This window comes from Rhinatrema bivittatum, chromosome 3, assembly GCF_901001135.1.
Source record: "Rhinatrema bivittatum chromosome 3, aRhiBiv1.1, whole genome shotgun sequence".
Lineage (NCBI taxonomy): Eukaryota > Metazoa > Chordata > Amphibia > Gymnophiona > Rhinatrematidae > Rhinatrema > Rhinatrema bivittatum.
In genome coordinates this window covers 275,243,986-275,269,362 of record NC_042617.1, presented here as the reverse complement: position 1 = coordinate 275,269,362, position 25,377 = coordinate 275,243,986, and the positions used below count along the sequence as shown (strand labels likewise).

Genomic DNA, 25,377 nt, shown 5'->3' with positions numbered 1-25,377 from the left:
TTGCTGGATAAAGAAAATGTAACAGTAGAAAAACTCATATCCAAATTACTGTGATTAGTACAGCAATGTAGTGGACATTTTGCTGTAGGGTGCTAACCCCCTCCCCCCCAAAAAAACTAAAGCCACAACAAATCATTTTATCACATTCTTTTAATTCAGACAAATGCTAGAACTGGAGAGTTCTCGTCATCACTTAAGTTTCTTTTCATTTGGCAGCTGTTTGCAAGAAGCAGAAACTATTATAAAGATTTTAACAACCTTGTATATCAGAGCAGGCAGTGCACATCATCCATACCAGGGGAGGGATTGCTCTGCGCTCAGGACTCTCAGCCATGAATTGAATCCTGTGTGTCATCACTTTTTCCAGGGAAGAGAGAAGTAAGCAGGAGGAGCAGGTATGATAATGAAGACAGTAAAAATCTTTTATTTTTTTTTAGTTTGCTTTTAAAATCTTAAACTCTGGCTCTTTCCGATCAGAGCCTTGTCAGTTTTAACCATTTTTACTATAATGAACACATTTCCTGAAAGCTCATCTGGGTGTTGGACTACACTGTAAGCTCCATAGAGCAGTGACCATCTTGTGTGTCTATCAGTAGCCCTCTAGCAATAAGCAATGCTAGTAATTAACAGGGGAGAAAGGGATGAAAGCTTGTCCAGACAGCAACTTTAATGACATTCCATAATGCAGATGGCAAGGAGCTGGTTTCTAATCCTCAGCAGTACCGCTGGCCAGGTCAGCTCTGGCACTAGTCAAGTGCAGCGACAACAAGCTGTGGGCTCTGTCAGGAAAAGGCTTATTGCTGCGCTGGCTGCAGTGGGTTTGCGCAGTAGAGGCAGGGAGTAGAGTTAGCTCAAGAGGTCGAGGGCTGCAGGTGACCCTTGTGAACGTACTCCAGAGCTGTGGCTATTGTTCGCATGTCCAGCTCAATGCTTCTTGCCCAGTTCTCCACATCACCAATTTCCTATCAGAGAGAAGAAAGTAATATAGTGGCCATGTTAGTCTACATTAATACATAGAACTAAAATGTCAACCAATAAATGGTAGGTGATACCTTTTTATTACACTAATGAAAGCTAGTCAAAGCCATGTTACAAGTGCACTGATCTGATGAAGGGAATATAGCTAATGAAAGTTAGTCACAATTGTATTGAGTCCAGCATAGTTTTGGTGGTCCGTACTACTAAAGAGAACCAGAGAAGGCAGCTAAATCTTATTTATAATCACAGACATTTTATCCCCTTAGGGGATTATTCTCAGCTGACTACTTAAAAAAACCATTTGGGAAGACACAATTATTTCTGTCACTGTGCATTTCTTCTGGTAACCAGCAGGTGGCACCCCAGCATGTCTAAGTGCAACAGTAGCATCTCCAGTCAGACATAGTGAAAGAGGCAAAAGGAAGGCAAGCCAACTCAACGTTTCTGCTCATCAAGGCCATCTCTATGTTACAGTACTCTCCTGCAGGCAGTATAGGCACTTGCTATGTTGTATCATTCCTGCTAGGGACATAGAAAGGGATTCTGAAGCTCAGGACAAGCTGTCAGAGAGATGGTCCCCTTTATCATCCCTTCTTTGTATCTCCCGCCTCCCCCTAAGACTCCAGGGTGCTAGCTGCCTCCCCCTGCCCAGACTGGGCTCCACCCACCCACTTCCTAGTCTTTCCCCAAGAGCTGAAGAACCTCTGCTATGCTTCCTCAGCCCTTCCTCCTCTCTCTCATCCTTTCCCCTCCTTCAGACAGTTCAAGTTTAGATGGACTTCAGGGAGACTCTGGGGGGAAGGGTATATAGAGGCTGATACAATAAAGTGGTTAAAACCAATTATGTGCTAAAATGTAACACACATTTCCTTTACTACTGCTACAATAAGCTATTTGGATAAAAGCTGCTCAGTAATAAAAAAAAAAAAAAAAAAAGTGACCTAAAATTGGTAGGGCCTGATATTCAAACACGTTTAGTGCTATTTAGCAAGATAAATGGGACTTAGCCGTATAAGTGGTAGCCGCTCAACATAGGGATATATTCAGCAGCGGCTACTTAGCTGCAAAAGTCCCTTTTATAGCTAAACGTTACACACACAAAACTGGGCAGACTGGGGGTGGCGTGAGTTAGCCGTTTAACTCATATAGCTACCAGTATTTGGAGTTAGCCACATAAGTATTTGTCTAAGTTTAGACACCCATAGAGGAGGTCTCAACTGGGTAGACTTATCTGGCTAAGTGTGTATATGTACGCGTATATTCAATGGCCTCGCCATGTCGCTGAATATACATCGTAACTTAGCCAGATAAGTTCTAACCAGGCTAAGTTACTTACACGGCCAGCTTTGACTAACTACCCCATAGTAAAGTAAAAAAAAAAACCATCTTTCCTGTAAAATGGCTCCTCCAGTCTTCCCTGCCAACCGTTTTTAAACTGGCACCGGTTCAGCTGAAGTCAGTGATCTGAACTGAATTGATGGCATTTGAAAACTGGCCAGAAGGAGAGAGATTTGTTCTCTCCAAAGATATAGCAAAATTAGAAAAAGAACAAAGAAGGGTGACCAAAATGATAAAGGGGATGTGACAATTCCCCTATAAGAAAGGCTAAAGGGGTTAGGGCTTGGAGAAGAGGCGGCTAAGAGGAAATATGATAGAGGAATATAAAATCATGAGTGGAGTGGAACAAGTAAATGTGAATCTGTTTATTCCTTTCAAAAAAGTACAGACTAGGGGACACAAAGTTACTAGGTGATACACTTAAAACTAATATGAGAAAACATTTTTTTTTACTCAATGCATAATTAAGCTCTGGAATTCATTGCCAGAGGATGTGGCGAAAGCTTTTAGTGTAGCTGCATTTAAAAAAGGTATGGATAAGTTCCTGGAGGAAAAGTCCATAAACTATTATCAACCAGGTAGACTTGAGGAATAACCACTTCTTATCCCTGGGATAAGCAGCATGGAATCAAATCTACCCCTTGCAACCTGCCAAGTACTTGTGACTTGGATTGGCCACTCTGGAAACTAGATACTGGTGTTTGATGGACCTTTGGTCTGATCCAGTACGGCAAGTCTTATGTTCTCCTAACTGAGATGTTACCAAAGAGGAAAAACAAAGCTGACAGGAAAAAATCAAAGCAAAAGTGTTTCTCGCAATCAAATTATTAGTGAAGTCCCAAACTATCATACTAGGCACTACCAGCAAAGCATGCCTTCATTGCCTTATACTTAATCATTGATCAGATGATTTTCCTCTATTTTGCAAATAAAAAAAGAGCACTTATCTGGGCATTCAGGCAAATTCTTAGAATCGCGTTGCAGATATCTCAAAGCGCCATAATAGATGTAACTACCACCACTTATCTGGATAATGTTCTGAACTTTTTTTTCTCTCTCCCTTTTTTTGTGCCAGTGCAGTAGTGCTGAAACTTAACTTCAGCTCTGGCAATGGGTTAAATTTCTAATGCTAAAAAGGTGCACTGGACAGATGCAGTCTCTGCATCAGGGAGTAGGCTTAATGTCCTCATTTGCATGGGATTTTCATGGGAGAGTGCTAAGCAGTATTTCCTTTTAGGGACGCACATTTTCTGCATGCAAAAAAAAACAACTTTGCTGCATCGACAGTAAGTTTTGCACGCAGAAAATGTGTGCGTAAGCGCAGGCAGAAAGGTGTGTTTGGCTGAACATACTCTTCTGGCACGGCCTGCCAGGGTGCGAGAGAAGAGTGATCCTGTCAGGAAGGGAGCTTGCTTGCAGGATACTGGCTTCGTTGTGTTTAGGACAGTGGTTGTATGTCTCACCACATCCACAAACGGCTCGATACTGTAAGGCCGCGGTAGAAACAGTGCGGCAGTGTCAGGCGCACCCTTCCTCCCCGCACGCACAGTTCTCTTCACTAACTCCCCGATACTCTCCTCTAATCGCATGCAAATGCATGCCGCGGCTTTAAAGCGGTAGGGAAGGGTTATGCCCGCGCAACCCATTTTACTGTATAGGCGCTTAATACAGCGCCTATACAGTAACCTGGGTGCGCTGGTACCTGTCATTTCAAATGTCATTTCAAATGACAGGCACCAGGAAGTGTAAAAAACAAAATTTTTAAATACCTGTCGGAGGGCCGCGTGTTAAATCTAGGCCGCGGGCGGGTGTGCGCCTGTTCCAGGCGGCGGCGGGGGCGGGTGAACGCGCGTTAGTTTCAGACGGCCGGCGGCGGGAGCCGGGGGGCTGGTGGTCGCGTGTTAAATCTAGGCCGGGTCGCACAGACGCGCATTCATCCAGGCGGAGGAGCCGGCGACGAAAGCACCCGGCTCCTCCGCCTGGATGAATGAATGCGCGCCTGTGCGACCCCTGCGATTCGGTGCTCAAGGCGTGACGTCACGACGCCCGACGTCACGGCATGTGACTGCCTTGAGCACCGAATCGCAGGGGTCGCACAGGCGCGCATTCATCCAGGCGGAGGAGCCGGCTGCTTTCGTCGCCGGCTCCTCCGCCTGGATGAATGCGCGTCTGTGCAACCCAGCCTAGATTTAACACGCGACCACCCGCCCCCCGGCTCCCGCCGCCGGCTGTCTGAAACTAACGCGTGTCCACCCGCCCCCGCCGCCGCCTGGAACAGGCGCACACCCGCCCGCGGCCTAGATTTAACACGTGACCACCCGCCTCCCGGATCCCGCCGCCCGCCGGCCGCCTGGACCCACGCTGCCCTCCGACAGGTATTTAAAAAATTTTATTTTTTTTTCTGACAGGTTTTATGTGTCCCACAGCATTACATTTTCTCGATCATCTCTGTATCGCTTTTTTCTTTATTGTGTTTTATTGTTTTTGAGTATCTTAAGCGGTGTCGATGGATTTGTTACTAGACTCACAGTCCTAACACCTACTAGGGGGAGGTGGTAAACTAACACGTTAAGGCCGCGGCAAAACAGCGGGTTACTAAGGAGATAATATCAGCGCCCGTTACAGTATCGGAGGGGAATAGCTAATTCCTTCATTATACAGCTAATTCGTTCATTTACACATCATATACATGCTGCGTGTGGAAAGGGTTATGTGTCTATTTTATGAAGCGCTAAGGACGCGTGAAACTGGAGACTGTATCGCTGGATCGCCTTACTCGTCTGTATTGTGCGCTCCCAGCACGTTACAGACGGGGAATCTTTAACCGCACGTTACTGTATCGACCTGATAGTGAACCTGCTAACACCACACTGGAGCAATAAGCATTAGAGACGTTTGGTCTTTGAGCACTTTTTGCACCATTCTGGCTATCTATGGGATCGGTGAAAAAGCATACATGAGATCTGTATTCAGAAAAGCATCCTGAGCAGATCTGAGATTGGTGGGAAGAACTGAGCAAGTAAGTTTGCTTACTATAAAAAGTATTTCCCATAGATAGTAGGATGAATTAGTCATAACATGGGGGTGATGTCATCCAGCAGCACCAGACTCATCTCTGCTAGCTAATAGAGCTTTTAGCTCTACAGAGCATGCACGGCAGTTCCCACACGCAAGGCCTGCGTGAGGATTAGGCGGTCGCCTAGGGCACCGGAAATGGCCGGGGCGCCATTTGTTAAATACATGAGAGAGATTGTGGTTTGTAAACGATTCGGGTGTGCAGAAGACAAGTAGGACAGAGAACGGCAGAATGTGAGAGAGAGCGTGGGTCATGTGACTCTGAAGTCATCACCTAGGGTGGCTGGAGACTCTCGCACTGGCGCTGATCACATGATCATTGCCTCTTGAACCTCCTCAGTCCATCCCAGAGCTAACTGAGCCAGGTAGTCAGCTTTCTACGGCGGTGATTGGGATATAAGTATGACTAATTCATTCTTCTATCTATGGAAAACACCATTTGCTTACCATAAACTTGCTTTTTCTATTGATAAGCAGGCTGAATTGGCCGTATCTTATGGGGAATCCCAAGCTGAGAGTTGCAACCTGGACCCCACTGTAGAGAGATGACTGTGTGAAAAGAGGCTACGCAAAACTGTTGCCCAACTTGACTGTCAGTCTTTGAGAGATTCTCCAGACAGTAGTGGGAAATAAACTTGTGTACTGATGACCACGTGGCAGCTTTGCAAATGTCAAGTGGCACCTCATCAAAATAAGCAACTGAAGAGGCCCATAGCTTGCACCTGATGAGCCTTGAATGGGTCAGAGATTTGAAGGCCTGTGAGCACATAGGCCTGCGATCCAACTGGATAAAGTGCAATTAGCAAGCGCTGCGCCCAGCACAAAGTTGCAAAGTTTGACGATGCCTCTCTAGTCTCCTTTTATAGTAGGCCAAAGCACGTTTGCAATCCAGAGTATGGAGGTATTTCTCCCCCCTCATGTGCATGCAGCCTTGGGAAGAAAGTAGCCAGCACAATGGACTGATTGAGATGAAAAGCTGAGACAACCTTTGGCAGGCACTCTGGATGTATACGAAGTACTTCTGTGATGTGGAATAATTGCAAGTAGGGAGAACAGTGAACCAGGGCTTGCAGTTCAAGGACTCTCTGTGCCAACATCACTGTGACCAGGAACAGCACTTTCCGCATCAGGAATTTCAATGAAGTGGATTCCAACAGTTCAGAAAGGCTGTTTCAACATGCTGGATGAGAACAATGTTTAAATCCCTAAGAGCTGACAGTTTTCGCATGGCAGGCTTAATCTGCAACAAGCCCTTCATAAACTTTGACACCAATAGGTGGCTTGAGATGGACTTGTTGCCCACTGCAGCATGGTAGGCTGCTATGGTGCTGAGATGTACTCTTACAGAGGATGTAGCCAGACTGGAATAGGAGAGATAATGTAGATAGACCAGCAGCTGAGTTGGCTCACAAGAGAAGGGATCCAAGGACCTCAGTTGGCACCAGATCTCAAACCACCTCCATTTGGGCTGAAACTATGATGTCTTTAATTTCCTTGGGCAGGGAATGTTCTATTATTGCATGCTCAACTTCCAGGCCATCAGATGAAAGGAACAAAGCACAGAATGGGACAGCCCGCTTCCTGAGCTAACAACTATGATTCCAATCCCAGAAGAATTGGACATCTGCTGGACATTTGTATGAGATATGGCCTAGGCCACGCAAGCATTATAAGAATCAACTGGGCTTTTGGACCGTCCTGGCTTTCAAGGGCACAGGTAGAAAGGCATAAATGAATTCTATGCTCCAGTTGAGAAGAAAAGGCAATTGGAGCCAACTGGAGGTTGATGGGCAAGATTGAAGAAAGCAAAAAACTTTTCCAGCTTTGTGTTCTGCTCTGATGCAAACAGATTGACCGCTGGTAGACCTCCACAACTCAAACAGACCTTCCACCATAGACTGACAAAGACCACTTGCGAGATCTAAACACCATGCTGAAGCAATCCACCAGGGTATTGGATAGTCCCGGGAAGTATGAAACCTGGCTGCTCATCAATAGATTATCAGTATTTCCCGGCAGAGGGGACACAATCCTGTTCCTCCTTTCTTGTTGAGATAGAACATGGTCACCTAGATGTCAGTTTGAATCAAGATTCTTTGTCCCTGGATAGCGTGTTAGAAGACTGAGAGCATCTCTCATCACCCTCAATTCTAACAGATTTATCTGGAGGGGGACTTTCCTCAGGGGCCTATGTGCCCTGAGATCAAAGTGAATCAATATGGGTGCCCCTTTCTTTTTGTAGAGGCGTACATCATCAAGATGATCTGAGGCACCAGGGTACGATGAAGACCCGCTCACTGAAGAAGTAGTGGCTGTAACCACCAATGGAGGTCCTGGGACATGCTTTCAGAAATATGGATCACTACGGACAGAGCCTTTAGTAGTTAGTCCCACTGGCAATAGAGATCCCAGTGCAGATGTCACAAGTGACTTCGGCAAGTGGAGACATGTCAGCAGGGCCACATGAACTGCTGCCATGTAGCCTAAAACCAACAAGATGCTCTTGTCAAGGATACTCTTATGGCCGGCAACTTGTGTATGACATACACTAGTGTAGAAGCTCTGTCCAGTAGCAGTAAAGCCCACACCAAGAGGAGGCAGAGCCAACACATCCTCCTCACCACCGGGTCTCGGTTGAGGGCGAGGAGTTGGGCCAATCTAGACATGCCATATTCTGGAGCCAAATGCACCAACCGATGCATTGGCGTCAATGCCATTGGCACCAGCATCCCTTGTGCGGAATGCTTAGAATAGTGTGAAGAGGACTTCTTTGAATGCACCAATGAGCTCCTCGCCAAAGATTTGATGGAGGGAGGTGCTGAGTGGGACTGCACCGGAACAGGCTGCAACAATGAAACAGGAGATTGGAGCACAGAAGCAACCCCACTGCCAGTGGACTCAGTGGTTTGCACCGAGTGTGTCAAGGGAGGAGAAGCAACCCTCAACGGAAGTGGAGGTTGTGATGCTGACAGTGTCGATAATGCAATGTGCTTCAAGGTGGCCTTCGGTGCACCAATGCATCGACAGCGATGCATCACTTCTTAACTGCACCAATGTACAGTGTGTAAAAGGTATTGATGCAGTGCATGCCGCTGGCACTGGTGCATCATGTGTCAATGCAACATGCTTTGTATGGTGCCGTGCATGGAGATACATCAGTGTTTATGCATCTCCATGCACCCTACATGTTGATGCCTCAGGGTCAGCCGAATGACTGGTTTCCTCAATGCAGACTGGCTCCTGCTTTTTGACCCCAGCCCAATGCTCCAACAGGGGAGTTTTGGAAGAGCTCCGGCTCATTCCCTTTACCTGAGACGATGCTGCACTGTGGGCAAAGGAGTGATTTAGACTCCTGAAAGACTTATATAGCTCCTCTATGTGATGGGCCCTGAACTGCTGGGAATGCAGGGACATCCTCCCACAGGAACAGCAGTTCACTTGGTCATGCTTTGGGCAGAGACAAATACAACAAAACTCTGTCCATTAGTGATGGATATGATCTTACACACATGCAGCTTTTGAACTTGCTCAGGGCACCCTTCTTCTTGTCAGACATTCCCAGAGCAAGGCAGCATTATCTCTAAATCTTCCTTCTTATTTACATTTTTAAGTAGCCCTCATAAGTGATGTTGTGAGACTGTTGAGGCAGCAAGACAACAGAAAAGTTGAAAATTTAGAGATTAGGGAAAAATTGAACTAAAAGATAGTAACTGTCCGTGCAATACTTTGACAAAATATTACTGAGGAGGCTCAAAAGACAATGCCTACGCAGGAAATCCTGCTCATGCTCAGTAGAGCTAAAAGCTCTACTAGCTAGGAGAGCCAAGTCCATTCAGTGCCATTGGATAACATCACCCAAGCGTTATTGCATGGCACTGCGCATGCCAAGTAGTACCACAGGAGACAAAAAGCACAGAAGCAGTAGTCTCAGGCGCACCTCAAAAGGTGAATGAAATTTTCTGCCAAACCCAGGTCCGCTGCCAAGGATAACAGTGTAGGCCTTGTCCCTGGGAGGATCACAGCCTAGTGTAGCTGGACACAAGGAAAGGAAATTAACAGGTAAGACTCTATTTCAACATCCTTATTCTGCTACACTAGTCAAGATTAGTGGGACATACCCAAGCCCATTCCAACATGGGTGGGAAGAAGACAGGGCTGCTCCGAGAATGCCTGCCCCACGGCAGTATCTCCCTCGGTTCAAACATCTAATCCGTAGTGTCTACGAGAGACTGTAAAAACCAAAAGGCTGCCTTATAGATGTCCTCCAGATCAGGTGCTGCAGACCTTCAACAAAGGTTGAGGGCTACCCTCAAAAACATGTGGGTAACCCCCACAGAGCAGCAGTTACTACTTTTTCTGCATTACTATGTTACTATATATCGGTTTGATTTATAAGAGTAATAAGGATTCTAAAGCTGCCTCCCGTGTGAGGTCTGTTTAATAAAGTTCTATCAATTAGCAGAAAGGGATTAGTGATTTTTTAAATACCTGAGGAAAGTTCAAGAATCTTTAATATGAGGAGAGATTACCTTTACCATTACATTCCCCTTTACGGGACACTGAAAGAGATATGGCCTGTTTACTGAAGGCAAAAACTACCTTGGATAAAAGTGAACTACTCTGTAGAAAGACTAGTCTGGGCATCATCCTAGACTCTAAGCTCAGCATGGAAGTTACCAAAACTGCTTTTTTCCCCACTTGCACCAACTTCGGCATCTTCAACAAATGTTTAAGGCCCCTGCCTATGTCATTATCATGCAAGCCTGTGTTATCTTCCGACTAGACTATTGCAACTCCCTCTATAATGGACTCCCCAAAAAACTCATTCACTGTCTGCAACTCATCCAGGTTGCTGCAGCATGAACCTTGCTCAACGACAGCAAATTTGATTCAGTCACTCCTCTACTGAAAATGACTGGTTTTAAATCCTGGTCCTGGTCTTCAAAGCCCTGAATAGCCTGGCTCCACCCTACCAAGCCAATCGACTTTCCCTATATAACCTGGCTCACCTTCTACACATACAATCAAACATCCACCTGGATAGTCCTTGCCCCTAAGGAAATCTGACTCATCTACACTAGGAAAAGGATCTTTGTTGGCTCAGTCCCAACCCTTTCGAACTCCCTGCCTCTGCATATAAAATGCTCTCTGGACCTGATGACCTACAGGAAGAATCTGAAAATCTGGTTGTTCACAGAAGTCTTTGGTCCTTAGCAGAAGGGTGCTCCACCCTCCTTGCTTGACTTAGATCTGCACTCCTAATTACCTACACTCTAGAATTTAACCTCTTGCTAAGTTTAGCCTCCCCCCACCTTTGTTTCTCATATGATTGCTTCTTGGGTGGTGTTCTCAGATGATGTTCTGTTGATGTTTGTTCCGCTTCTTTGCTCTCTCTCTAATAGATGACTAGCATTGCATCCCCGTTATATGTATAATATTTGATATCATCAGTGCAGACCCTTCTCTGCAGCACTAAAACACATTTTAATCTCATCTGCTGTAAGAGCCTGTAATAAATAAACGCTTGATGGCATGATAGGAGGGATCACTGACAATTAAGGTCTGCAACTCTGGGCATAGGCCACAAGGGAGACAACTTAAGGAAGAGCCTTAAGCATCTCAAAAGAAGTAGACTAGAGTTTTAAGAACCAGATCCAGATTCTATTGGTGCACTGGTGCCCTAAGGGGAGGGCAAATATGCTTAAGACCAAACTCCTTGAATTCCCAGGTAATTAAGAGCTCAGCACTTGCCCCAAACTCTTTTGCAAGAAGGTCAGCAGGGATGGAATATTCATCCGCCAGGGTAAATGGCCAGAGATTTGAATGAAGCCTCAAATCTAATGAGATTTCAGCAGAACGTCACTGCTGAAGAATTTCCCTCTCTGAGCTATTCCACTCTCAAAGGTTAGACTGATAAGACAAAAAAACAAACCGGTTCCTGGCATACCAGGCTGTGAGAAATCATTGAGTTCCTTTTTTTTTTGATAGCCGAATGTTGTTGGCAGTAGAAACTTGCGATTTGTTATCAGATTCAAATATGAGGGATCCCCATAAGAGTCTGTTCTGGAAAGCTTACTGTCTAGGCCCACACACTTTGGGGACCGCTTATTCCTGTTGAGAAAAATCAGTTTAAACATGTGCTACCTTTGCAATGTAAACTGCTAAAAGCCACAGTAAGTTCTGCTTTGCCCACCAAAACACCTTGCTTGCTTTCTGGGCTACTGCTGGTCGCAAAGCGTCCTCTTGCCCATTCTCATCAGCAACCATTAAGGGCAGGATCTTCAACCAGGCCAGACCAACAGCCTTGGGCCTGGATTTATCAAAATGCACTAAATATCGCTTGTGATAGGAAAAAGGTCGTGTTTTATGGTAATAGCAGTTTATCGCAAAGTGCGCTATCTTAGCACTTTGCATAGATATTACCGCAAACTGCAATAACTTTTTCACACTTTGCAATAAGTGCCAGAATTGTTGTATTTCCTACGTACAACCACTGGGGGGACCATTTTAAGCTCCTGGAAAGCCAGCCTAGCTATCAAGGCCCTTCTACAACCAGAGGGAGAGAGAGACTAGCCATAAAGCCCTCATACCAGGTAGGTATTTATACCCCTATATGAGGCCTACCCTAGTCACTCGAGGTGAGATTTAGGTATTAGTGTAGGGGGTTAGGGGCCACTTTGACATTCAAAGTGAGACATACGAATAGAACAGTGCTCTCTTGTGAAGATTTGATGACCTTCAGAGTGAGGAAACAAACAAAGATGAGATTTGTGCAATGTTCTCTCAACCTAGCTTGATGGACTCTCTACCTGGGTAACCTCAAGCTAGGTTGAGGTTATCATCAGTGCAGTATCAAGAAAGCCCCCCTCCCCAGTAAGCCCAGAGACTGGGAAGGTGCCAGGCTTCTTGTGCAGCTCACCACTCAGCCTAAGACTCTGAGGACCTGAGCCCCATTTGCACCAGTCCAGAATATGTCCATCTGCTGGAGCCAGAGAAATACAGACTATTGCCAATGCAGCACCAGCTTATGTACCAAGTGATGATGATATTGAAAAAAAAAAAAAAGTGTCCTGAGTCTCTATCTGCTAGTAGGCGGAGATATCCCATTAGTCTGGACTGGTGCAACAGGATGATAAGGAATAAGCGTTAAAAGTGAAGTAACAGTACGCTAATTTTTAGCACACTTTCCTATATTTGAAGTAATTCCACATGCAAGTCATTTGCAGGCATTAACTCAGATTAGCGCACATTTTATTACATCAGCCTCAAAAGAGTAACTTTAGTGCACTACCTTTAAAAAAAAAAAATAAAATTGCTCAATATTACTAACAAGTGTTGAAAAATGCCACATGCCACTTAGATACATTTAAAAATAAAATACACAAATTAAATATTTATGATAATTTTTGAAAATTAAAAACTTTAAATATTTACACATTGATGAAAATAACTTTCTGGGCTGGCCCAGCTGTGTCCTAGAGTCAGATCTTCCGCTCTCTGGGCTGGCTGGCAATAGGGCCTGCTGCGGAGCAGTGTTCACAGCCTCTGGGAAGGGAGGGAACCAGGATTGTTGCTTAAGGGTGACATCTAGAGGCCTGATTCACAGCCCAGGATAGCAAGGTTCTGGAAGGAGAGTACGACTACTTTATATTTGCATACCCCCAAAACAGGTCACGAAACATGAGGCCTGTGTCAGGTAGACAACAAAGTTGGGACAATGCAGTAGAAATCTCACCGAGTTAAGTACTCCTTCAACATAATATTTTAAGTGCAAGTGAAATTTTCTTGAAAAATATTGGATAGTAGTAACGGCAAGTACTCATCAAGACCAAGGATTATAAAAAAAGAGCTCCGTCATGTCGTATGGTGACATTCAAACTCTTTATTATAAAATTAGTGTGTTTCACTAGTGGTAGTATCTCGTGTTGCACATAAAAACAGTGCCAGTGCCAGCCAGTTCAGGACTGTCTTTAGGCAGATGTGAATGGTACGACCATACAGGCCTAAAGATGATCATGTAGCACAGGCCAACAGGCAGGAGGAGGTTCCTGGGTCAAGTGCATCGGCCCCCCCACCTCCACCGTTTCCTCTAAGGCGCATGTGTGGCCACAAAGCCTTTTCTAGAGGTCGTGCATGCAGCATTCAGCCCGCGCGGGACTTGGTAGGAGGAGCAGAAGGAGTATGTCCCATGGCTGCCAAGTGCTCTGCTGAATCTATGCCAACACCACAAGCAACTTCAGAACTCATGGGCAGCACTTTGTGCTGCGGATCTCACAAGCTGCCAGGCTCCCACTGTTCAATTGGCTTCTAACTGCCACGATCCCCAACACCACAGCTCTCAGCACTGCACGTCAAGGCCCAATTAAATAAAAAAAATACAATGAGCTATGAGCTCCCTGCATCACAGCTGCAGATTCCCAGTCCCCTTAAAGGGCCAGCACCATGGACCACAAATTAGTAAGTTTAACTGTTATTTATTTATTTAAAAATCTCTGGTTACACTATCGAGGCAGAGGACACAACAGGCAAGGAGACAAAGAGGAGAGAGGGGCCAAGAGAAATTGGGAGAACCAAGAAATGGGGAGAGGGTGGTGCAGATGCTGCAGATGCTAAAGAAGATTTGGAAAGGGATGGGGAGGATGGCAAGAGACAAGCAGATGATCGGGAATGGGGGAGAAGTAAGAGGAACTCTGCTGCTGAGGTTGCATACCGAAGGGGGAAGATGGGACAGGAGGGCAGATACTAGGGAAGACAAAAATGGCAAGGGGTAAGAATGGAAAAGGAGGCATAAGGACGAAGGATAATGTAGAGGTGGAAGGGATGGGAGACAAAGCAAAGGAATGGAAGTAGAGAAGAGAGGAAAATGGAGTGGAGAGCAGAAACATGAGGAGTAAGAAAAGAAATGGTAATGAAGAGAAAAGAGATGGCAACAAAGAAAAGAAAGATGGAGAAAGTCACAGTTTGGGGCCCTGGTGGCAGCAGTAAATGCTGGTGCTATGGTACAAATTGCTTAAAAGGTGGGAGGTGGGGGGGGGAAGAGCGAGATCTGTCCTCTCCTGCCGCTCATTTGCAAATATCGTGTGCCCAACCGTCAGGCACACCAGCACACGCAGCACAGGAAGAATCAGAGGCGGCACTACCTACCTTCTTTCTACATCAGCCTTCTCATGGGCTTGACTGCTGGGGGATCATGGTGGAAGCAGGCTGTCACCAAGCACGGAGGCTATGAAAAGGGCTGCATTTCACTACCACACCAGGCCCTGTATTTGGATTTTCAGAAGGCATTTGAGAGCCTTCTAAGAAAATTAAAAAGCCATGGCATAGGAGGCGATATACTTTGTGGATTGCAAACTGGTTAAAAGATAGGAAACAGAGAGTAGGATTAAATGGTCAGCTTTCTCAGTGGAAAGGGGTAAACAGTGGAGTGCCTCAGGGATCTGTACATGGACCAGTGCTTTTCAATATATTTATAAATGATCTGGAAAGGAATACGACGAGTGAGGTTATCAAATTTGCAGATGAGGCAAAATTATTCAGAGTAGTTAAATCACAAGCAGATTGTGATACATTACAGGAGGACCTTGCAAGACTGGAAGATTGGGCATCCAAATGGCAGATGAAATTTAATGTGGACAAGTGCAAGGTGATGCACACAGGGAAAAATAACCCATGCTATAGTTACACGATGTTAGGTTCCATAGTAGGAGCTACCACCCAGGAAAAAGATCTAGGCATCATAGTGGATAATACTTTAAAATCATCGGCTCAGTGTGCTGCAGCAGTCAAAAAAGCAAACAGAATGTTAGGAATTAGGAAGGGAATGGTTAATAAAACAAAAAATGTCATAATACCTCTGTATCGCTCCATGGCAAGACCACACCTTGAGAACTGTGTGCAATTCTGGATGCTACATATATAAAAAAAAAAAAAAAAAAAAAAGAGAAGAGCTACAGATGCACTGGAGAAGGTACAGAGAAGGGCGACCAAAATGATAAAGGGGATGGAAAGCTCCCCTATGAGGCAGGCTAAAGAGATTAGGGCTGTTCAGCTTGGAGAAGAGACAGCTCAGGGGAGTTACGATGGATGTCAACAAAATCATGAGAGGACTAGAACAGGTAAAAGTGAATCGGTTATTTACTTTTTCAGATAATAAAAAGACTAGGGGGCACTCTAATATGTTACCTGCTAACTTCATAAAAACAAAACAAATTGGGATAAAATCCTTTTTCACTTAATGCACAATTAAGCTCTGGAATTCGTTGCCAAAAAATGTGGTTAAGGCAGTTAGCTTAGCTAGGTTTAAAAAAAAAGGTTTGGACAAATTCCTAGACAAGTCCATATACTGCTATTAGTCAAGGTGACTTAGGGAATAGCCATTGCTTATTATTGGCATTAGTAGCATAGGATTTATTTACTGTTTGGGTACTTGCCAGGTACTTGTATCCTGGATTGGCCATTGTTGGAAACAGGATGCTGGGCTTGATGGATTCTCAGTCTGACCCACTATGGCAACTTATGTTCTTCAGCTCCAGCCTAAAGACAATTGCCATGGGAGTGGGAGCAGGAGCATACAGGGGATGCTCTCATCTGCCTTTCCTATTTGGGAAGTGCCATCAGCTTAGGGGAGACTGAAGCAGCAGCAGAGAGGGAGAGAAACATTTCCTGCATGCCCCCACTCCTGTTGAGCTGCAATTATGCTGCCAACCTGGCACTGTTTTTAAATAGGCGGCATATGTTTGAAGGAAGGGGGGACCAGACACACACACACAGACCCCCCCCTCCTCATAATCCCTCCCAGGGCAATGCTTATGAGTGAATATTAGGGATGGCCACCTGATCCAGCTCACCTTTAACAGCTCAGACCTTGCTGCCCAAAACCAAACCCAAAACTTCAGGATGATCAGACAGACATCACTGGTGATTACTCCTGGCTTGCGGCAGTATTTACAGCAGCATCCATCATAAATGCTTTCTCCGAGTACACAAGAGTGGCTTGGAGCTGTTTATCCTACTGATGCTTGGAGGCTGAGTTTTATTTTCTACTCATTGGTTTAAAAATCAAAATGATAAGAGAGTTTAGCAAAACATTAAAAACATCTGTAATCTGACTGCTATGCTAGAAGGATTACAGCTTCTGGTAGCAGCCCCAAGAGAATCGGGGGAGGGGGGGGGGGTGTCCAGTGGCACCAGCTAGTGAGAGCCCCATGGCTCTGTTTGCAATCCTGCCTTTTCAGCAAAGCCTCCAACCCTTTAAAGGGATTTTGTCCCACCACTGCATTGCCAAGATCCTGTAACCCATCCCTGCATTCTCCAAGGACATGCACAGGTTATGTATCTGAAATGAGCTGCACAGCTCCCAAATCTCTCACTTTCCTTTGAAAGTCAAGGGGGAGGAGACCTACTATCACCAAAAACTATTTTTCTTGAGTAAACTTGCACAGCTTCTGAAAGTCTGCCAGAGCATTTCATTGCCAGAACTCAGCAGTGCCAGCCAGAGGGCGACCTCAGCTCTGGGGCAGCAGACTTCTCTGCCAAACCCTCACTGGGCAGTTTTGGGATGCCTAAAACATCTGTCCAGGTTCCTCCATAGCAGGAATAAAGGGTCAGTGACAAGAGTATGTAGGGCACAGCAGTCCCATAGCAGATGCTACAGAGAGGGAGTGTTTTAGGCCTTTTGCAGAACACAATGTTTGGTAAATAAGAGACAGGTGGTTTGGATTCTGTACCGGGTGCAAACTTTTATCATACTGCTAACAAACAAAATAAAAAAAAAAAGAGCCAGACCCCCCAACTACTTAGGGTTGAGAGTATAGAACAGGGGTGGCCAATTCTGGTCCTTGAGAGACAAAAAAAAAATAAGCGTGGTTTTCAGGATATCCTCCATGAATATGCATGAGAAAGATTTGCATGCATTCCTTCCATTGTATGCAAATATCTCTCATGCATATTCATGGAGGATATCCTGAAAACCAGGCCTGTTTGTGGCTCTCAGGGACCAGAGTTGGCCACCCCTGGAGTAGAAGATGCCCAGAGTCCAAGTCTGAGACCGATAATGGGAATGCATGACACATCTTGGCCAGACCTACCTTGAGTGCCTGGTTAAAGTTCTCCACCATGCTGATCCACTGACCCGTTTGCTTAGCAAACTGGGCAGCCTGAATCTGTAGGGTCTTCACCTCATGGTCCAGCTTCCTCTGGTTCACGTAGGCCTGGGCTACCCTGAGAGGAAAGAGAATGAACACAAGTCACATACTACTCTGTGTACAGAGCATAAGAAAGTCAGGAAAGACCACAGATCACGAGTACCAGGAGAATCTGGAAGAGAGACTCTCTGCCCTGCCCCTTCCAGTTCTTCCTATTTAGTCAATGTTCCCAATATTGAGGGGCCCTGTGACACTCTTCTGAGTTCCCTTGGAACAAGATCATCAGCAGGCTTATCTGCTGCCCCTCAATTCTCACATGTACATCCTAATCCACTGGCATTCTGACTGAAGAAAGTCGAGAGATGGGGGAACAGGATAGAGGCATTCAAAGTCTTCAAAGGTATAAACAAACAAGTAGCAAACATTTTTTTTCAAGAGAAAAAGGGGTAGATGTAGGAGTAACGATAGTAAATATTTCTTCATAGAAAGGGTGTTGGGTGCATGGATTAATATCCTGGGAGAGATGTGGAGGCAGAAACAGTAACAGAAATCATGAAAGGCCAAGAGAAACATAAAACATGAGGACAGATGAGGCCCATCTAGCCTTCCCAGTTTACTTTCTATTACAACATCCTAGAGCCTGCGGCTGATTTCCGACAGAGATGTGAGGGTGAAGCCGAGATCAGGTAGGCTGGGCAGTACCATGTCAGGGATGGGCACAGTAGATGAGACTTGTGATTCCTATTCACTGTGAATCTGCGTTTCATGGTTTTTCATTTATTTCTCTTAAGGAGAAAAATGTTTGCTGTACTACAGATGGATGATGCCTGCCCATCTTGCCTGAACCGTTGAATGCTTCCATTAAAAGCAACAGAATGCTAAAAATATCAGAACAATGCAGAAGGTGTGAAGCAGGCCAAGCTTCCCTGTAAACTCCAGGGCCAAGGGCCAAGGGCCAAGGGCCAAGGTCCCCTCCCCCCCCCCCCCCCACCTGAACACACCCAGTGAGTGAAATGCATGATCAAGAGCAGAGACCAGAAGGCTCACTTCCCTCTCAAGGGGAATGCTTTATTATCTCAGGGGTGGAGAGGAAGAGAAGTATTCTGATTTTTTTTGGCTGGGAAAATTCTCTTGCTGCAGCTGATTAATATTCCAGGACATCTGGAAGTTGTTAGGAGTCCTGACAGACTATAAGCAGTGGCAGGATTTTGCGTTTTGGTGCCGTCAGTGACTGTGGGGCAGATGAAGGCCAAAGTGATGCAGAAGGTTGATAGGGGAGCCAGTTGACCATATTGCAAGGGGCTGACACAAGAAGCCAACTGGATAGAAGGAATGACCCTCTGCCTGTGGTTCATTCCCTGGAAAAAAAAAACCCACAGTAAAAAAAGAAGGAATCCAGTGAAACATTTAGGTGTCTGTTTTTCAAGGCTTCTTGGTGATAATCAGAGCCATTTTCAGATAATGGTTTACGACAGGACAGAACCAGTTTGGGCTCAATTATAGCACTGCCAACTGATGGCCTGCTGGGATATGCTGATCTTTTCACAGAAATGATTAACAACAACAAAATGTATAATTGTGTATTCAGCTGGGTAGCATTTTTTTTTTTTTTTGGCATGTTTCGCTAAAGCAAGTATGCCTATTGTTGAATGTCTATCTGTCCGTTACACACGTTGTGGGGCTCCTCAGAGAACGGATTTTGCTGAAACTCGGTAGCCGTGCCTTGTCAATGTGTCACCACGCATGCTAATTTCAACCACATCTATCCAGAGAATAAGACTAGAAATCAATTTCTCTACTCATCGGAAGTGGAGTAGCAAAAAGCAGAAGAAACTAAAGCCTGTTTTTTGTGGCTTAAAATATTAGCATGTGTTTGCAACTTATTTTAAATTTCAATGAGGCTGATATACAGTACTGCTTAGCCAGATAAGTATGGACCTACCGGGAAAAGTGACGGTGGCTGAATATCTGGTCCCATTCAGCGGCCGCCACTTAGATAAGTTGAGGGTGGTATATGGGCATTGTGAGGAGAAGCTACTTACCTGGCTCACTTTCGGGCAGATTCAGTAAAGTCCAGGCCACTCGTCTGTGCGCGCGATTCAGTATTTAAATTAGGTCTGGCGGTAGAAACGGGCAAAAGGAGGCGCTAGGGACACTAGCGCGTCCCTAGCGCCTTCTTTTGGCTCGGAGTGGCTGCTGTCAGCGGGTTTGACAGCAGACGCTCAATTTTGCCGGCATCTGTTCTCGAGCCCACTGACAGCCATGGGCTCGGAAACCGGACGCCGGCAAAATTGAGCGTCCAGTTTTCGACCAGACAGCCACCAGCCAAATTTTTTTTTTTTTTTAACTTTTTTTTTACCCTTCGGGACCTCAGACTTAATATTGATACTGCTTTTCTGTGCACTTTCCCGGTGCCCGAAGAAATGTGCGGCTTGGCTGCACATTTTACTTACTGAATCACGCGCGAATACCTAATAGGGCCATCAACATACATTTGCATGTGGAGGGCGCTATTAGGTGCCGCGGGCTGGACGCGCGTTTTCCGCCCCTTACTGAATAAGGGGTAAGGGAAAATGCGCGTCCAATGGCAGGTTAACAGGAGCGCACTTTACTGTATCAGCCCATTAGTGGATAAGAAGCAATATGCAAACTTATCCAGTTAACTGGATAAGTTAGACCTGCTCAATAGAAGATCTAAAGTTAGCTGAATAAGACTTATCCGGCTAACTAATGATTTTTACAGGATATTCAACAGCATAGCCTGCTGAACATCCTTTAGGTAAGTCTTATGCAGCTAACTTACTTAACTGGATCTCTCTGAATATCAGTTTGCTTTCAAGCTTCTGTTTCTTGGGAGAAGCTGAACTGGTTATTCTGGCAGAATTGAAGAGAATAGTGCCAACAGACAGCCAGAGCGACAGCAGTGCACCCTGGCACAACAGCTGCATAGTCCTGGGGCCCTGCTGTGAAATCCAGCTCTCTGACAGGCTTGCTCATGCGAATTTGCGGTTACTGCAGAAAATAGGTTGGATCTGAGCAGTCTGGTTTCTCACCATGGATGGTGGTGTCACTTTCTGCAATTTCCTTGTGACGCCTGTGTGGAGGGTTCTTTTTTTTTTGGGGGGGGGGGGGGGGGGGCAGCACCGCAGAAAAAAAGTAGATGAACAACATTGAACAAGGTCTCTTGGAACTGGTGACCCAACAAAAAAAAGGCTTCCACTAAAAAGGAACAATGGAGGAGAAAGTGTGAAGAGACCAGCAGGTGATGGCCAGGAGCTGCCAAATTGCAAGGCTGCTGAATTCCATCCCCCACAGTTGCCTCAGACTCCAAACATCTGAAGCTGGTTTGATACAGATGGTCTTGCCCGTTTCTTCAATCTGCTCCGGGACACAGTTTTGTCATCTGAAACAGTTTATAAGACACTACTGTCTCTCTCCCTGGAGGGCAAAGGGTTCTCATGCCGACTGCGGAAGCTGGTAAAGTTTTACATCTTGCATTGGTACGATGTCCTTCAGTACATGACCCTCTAACTAGGCACTCACGCAGGCCCGCATTCCTGGCATCTTTCCTTGGCTACAGAGAACTCTATAAACATCACAGCAGAGCTGCTGGAATGTGGTTCAGCTGATGAAACCGATGCAATAAAGTGCCCTTGGCACAGTGAACAGATTAACTCTGTTATGCGCACATTGCGTGTCTGCAAACTTTACTGTCCCTGCAGCAAGGAGTTTTGTGCACAAAACAATGTGCTTATAAGAACTTGTGTACAAAGTTAGCCCTCTCTCATGCAAATCCCATGCTAATGAAGGCATTAGCTATTACTCCCCATGAGCAGGGGGTGCACTGGCTTAACTCATGTTTTCTTAGTGCTGGAAACTTAACTCCTGGTCCGAGGTGGAGTAAGGTTTCCAGGGCTAATATTAATCTACAGGCAGAAGCTGGAGTTCCAGTGCTGGGATCTGTAATCAAGATTGTGTGTGCATAAAACATGTTTTGTGGGTATAACTCCTATTTTATAAATAGAAAACAGTTTATGCGCACAAATCATGTTTTCCACCCAAAAAATGATTTATGCGCAAAAACTGCTTTCTGTGCATGAAGCATTTTTGTGTGCATATTATAAATGCAGAAAACTTGATCTGTGCATAAAATATGAATTATACACATAAATCATGTTTTGCTGTGCAAACATTTTCAGATGTGTGGGTTGTTTTTTTTTTTTGTTTTTTTTTAATTAACTTTAAAAAAAAAAAAAAAGGCTGAATTTCAGTGCACAGTTTTAACACTCAGCTTTTTGCATCAACCCCAGTGAGAAGAGCTGGAAAATTCCCATCTGTGTCATTCCAGGTCCCCTAACCCAATAATATTCCTACAGGTGCAAACCTTTGGGCTTGAAAGGTGACAGACAATTCTTCACCCAAAATGCCCGTTAAGGAGCGGTAATGAAAGAGAAGCCATTAAGAATTAATCAGGGAGCAGGTTTTCCAAGCTCCTGTGACCCGAGACACTCCTATAAGAAAATAAGACTTGCTACCCTGAGGAAGGGGAAAGGGATTTTTTTCTCTTTTCACTACAGCCACATTCTGTCACAGTAATTTCAGCCTCCCATCAGCTTTCAGAGAAAGCCGATTCATTTAGCCGCTCCCAAACTAGCCACAAGTTTCTCTCTTGTCTGTGGCACTGCCCAGGTCTAGGAAAGCTGCTCCTTTGCAGCTGGTGGCAGGGAGTGGGGGACAGAGGTGCTTCGAAGGCTGCAATCCCAGTGACTGAGTGCTGGGGAGTTGGCGGGAGATGTCCCAAAGTGAAGCTGGAAACAGTGACAGGCCAGGGGAGTTCCCTGGGCTCTGGAAACCAACAACAGCAAAAAAAAAATAAATCACAAATTCTCTTAACAGGAACCTAAAAATAGACCAGGCCTGGAACTTTTCAGGGCTCACAAAAATGAGACTGCTGATTGTATGAGTGACAAGGTTACAAGGCGTCTCTAGTCAGTGGGGTATTATTATATAGAGCTGCAGCTGCAGCAGTACTTGAGAGGCTAAAAACCAGGAAATTCCTGTTTTTTCCTACTTGACTAGAACAAAGGGCAAATGTAACAACATGGGAGAACCCGAGGATGAATTAAAATGCAGAGAGGGTAGAATCTGCTACCTGCTCCTTTTGAATCTTGAATAAAATGTAATAGTGATATTACCAACAATTCTCATTATAGTGCAGCTAACTTCATCTTCATCCCTTTCTACATCTATTTTTTGTTTTTACTTACGGGCCAAGCGCACTGTTAGCCCCCAGTTGGACGCGCTAGCTTTACCCCTTATACAGTAAGGGGTAAAGCTAGCGCATGGAAAACGCGCGGCCAACCCCCCCGAAACTAATAGCGCCCGCAACATGCAAATACATGTTGATGGGCCTATTAAGTTATTCCCGTGCGATACAGAAAGTAAAATGTGCAGCCAAGCCGCACATTTTGCTTTCAGAAAATAATGCCTGCCCAAAGGCAGGAGTTAATTTCAGCCGGCACCAGGAAAGTGCACAGAAAAGCAGAAAAAACTGCTTTTCTGTACAACCTCCGACTTAATATCATAGCGATATTAAGTTGGAGGCCCCAAAAGTTAAAAAAATCTGCCCACAGCCCACTGGTTGGAAGACGGACGCTCAATTTTGCCAGCATCCGTTTTCCGAACCTGTGGCTGTCAGCGGGTTTGAGAACCAATGCCTGTAAAATTGAGCGTCGGCTGTCAAACCCGCTGACAGCCATTGCTTCTGTCAAAAAGGAGGCGCTAGGGACGCGCTAGTCTCCCTAGCGCTTCCTTATTAGCGCGGGCCCTCATTAGCATATTTTTTCTTACTGAATTGCGCACCCAGCAGTGTGGCCTGGGTGCGCGCCGGCTCTCCCACAGGTTTTTCTGTATTGACCCGTTAGGAAGCATGAAAATTTTAAGTCATTACATAGCAGCGTGACCCATTCCAGGTTTTACTTTGCATATTATTAGGCACATGGAATTTTGTTTCTTTTTATACCTGAAAGGTAGTTTAGGACATTTTAGTTGCTCAGAATAAAACCTGGAATGCCTCAAACTGCTCTGCAATAGGAAGACTCTGCAGAGCCAGCCCTTCCATTAGACAGACTTAGGCCATCACCTAGAACACAGCAATTTTAAAGAGCAACACTAGGGGCTTTGCTATGCATGAGCACACAGGGTTCTGCCACATGAATTTAATGGACAGTGCCTCAAATCTTGGGCAGTCCTCTGCTTCCTGCTTCAGCCCCCCTTCCCTCCTCCCAGTCTGGCAGAAAGCACATAGAGCACAGCAAAAAGATCCCTAATCCAGCCCCTCTCTTCCTAGTGTTTTCCCCTTCCCACCTTCTCTGTAGGGAACAGGAGGGGGAAGGGAGTGAGGCTGGAAGGACAAGAGTTCAGTTTGTGTCTGTATTTCTATTTATAATTTCTGCTCACTTATTCTGTATTTAGCAAGGGTTTTCCTGTGTTCTGTGGGTGAGACTAACATAAGGTATTCTACTAATGTGTAGTTTGTGTGCTCCAGTTTGTTTTGTGTTCCAAATAACAGCTGTATTGCCAATAATAAATTTGGATTTTTAGTCCACCATGCCAAATAACGCAGACAGCGACTTACAGCATTTTTAGAATTCAGGCACAACAAATCCCTTCCCCAAAGAGCTTACAATCTAAGTGGGTACCTGAGGCAACAGGAGATAAAGCGACTTGGCTCAAAGTCACAAGGAGTGTCAATGGAATTTTAATCCTGGTTCTCAGTCTATTGCTGTAACCACTAGGCCACTCCTCTTTCCTGCGAGAAGAATAGTAATGCTGTTGTAGAGCCTGCAGTAATATATGCTGTGTTATCTTTTCATAGATAAGGTTGTTGCTATTTGAGTTCTGAGAGTTAGCACGGTTATGGCATGGCAGTTTTTCTGTATAGGTTCTGAGAGATTTTTGCTGGATTGTGTGTTATTTCACAGTGTGCCTGATAATGGAAAGGGGTTTGCGTCATTGTTATTGAGGTGACGACAAAATAATTTGAAATGATTTTGTGTGGTGAGCACTAAAGGAAAATTGGTTCTTATCTGCTAATTTTCGTTCTTGTAGAACCACAGATCAGTCCAGACTCCTGGGTTTTGCCTCCCTTCCAGCAGATGGAGACAGAGAAAGTTTCACAGGCATCGCCTTAAAACCTGGTGTGCTACCTGCTACTCTTACGTATTTATCAGTACCCAAGCAGAAAAACTTACGGGCCGATACAGTAAAGTCTGCGGGACAGCGGGCGAATGCCCGCTCTCCCGGCGCGCGCACCGGCCACTCGCCGGTGCACATGATTCAGTATTTAAATTAGGCCCGGCGGTAGATCCGGGCAAAAGGAGGCGCTAGGGACACTAGCGCGTCCCTAGCGCCTCCTTTTTGACAGGAGCGGCGGCTGTCAGCGGGTTTGACAGCCGACGCTCAATTTTGCCGGCGTCAGTTCTCGAGCCCGCTGACAGCCACGGGCTCAGAAACCGGATCCGGCAAAATTGAGTGTCCGGTTTTCGGCCCTACAGCCGCGGGCCGAATTAAAATTTTTTTTAACTTTTTTTTTTTTACTCTTCGGGATCTCCAACTTAATATCGCCATGATATTAAGTTGGAGGGTGCACAGAAAAGCAGTTTTTACTGCTTTTCTGTGCACTTTCCCGGTGCCAGAAGAAATTAGCGCCGACCCAAAGGTCTCATTGTGAGGACTTGGCGCCGCCTGCTCCCTGGCTGGAGCTCTTTTGGTTGGCCCTGCGCCCACGAAAGGATTAGGACCAAGGTTGAGACCTCTCCGAGGTCTGTCTCTGGAGCATTGC

The 25,377-nt window shown here is 45.5% G+C and overlaps 1 protein-coding gene across 1 annotated transcript in view; it reads right to left on the bottom strand.

The window, feature by feature from the left end:
- Positions 1 to 132: 132 nt before the first annotated feature.
- The window catches only part of BLOC1S1 (biogenesis of lysosomal organelles complex 1 subunit 1), a 50,903-nt gene continuing 25,658 nt past the window's right edge, over positions 133 to 25,377 (bottom strand). Inside the window, exons 3-4 of the mRNA XM_029594687.1 lie at positions 17,478 to 17,610; positions 133 to 962 (exon numbers count right to left, since the gene is read on the bottom strand). Of these exons, the coding sequence (XP_029450547.1) occupies positions 852 to 962; positions 17,478 to 17,610 (244 nt within the window). The 3' untranslated portion in view covers positions 133 to 851. The remainder of the gene's footprint in view (positions 963 to 17,477; positions 17,611 to 25,377) is intronic.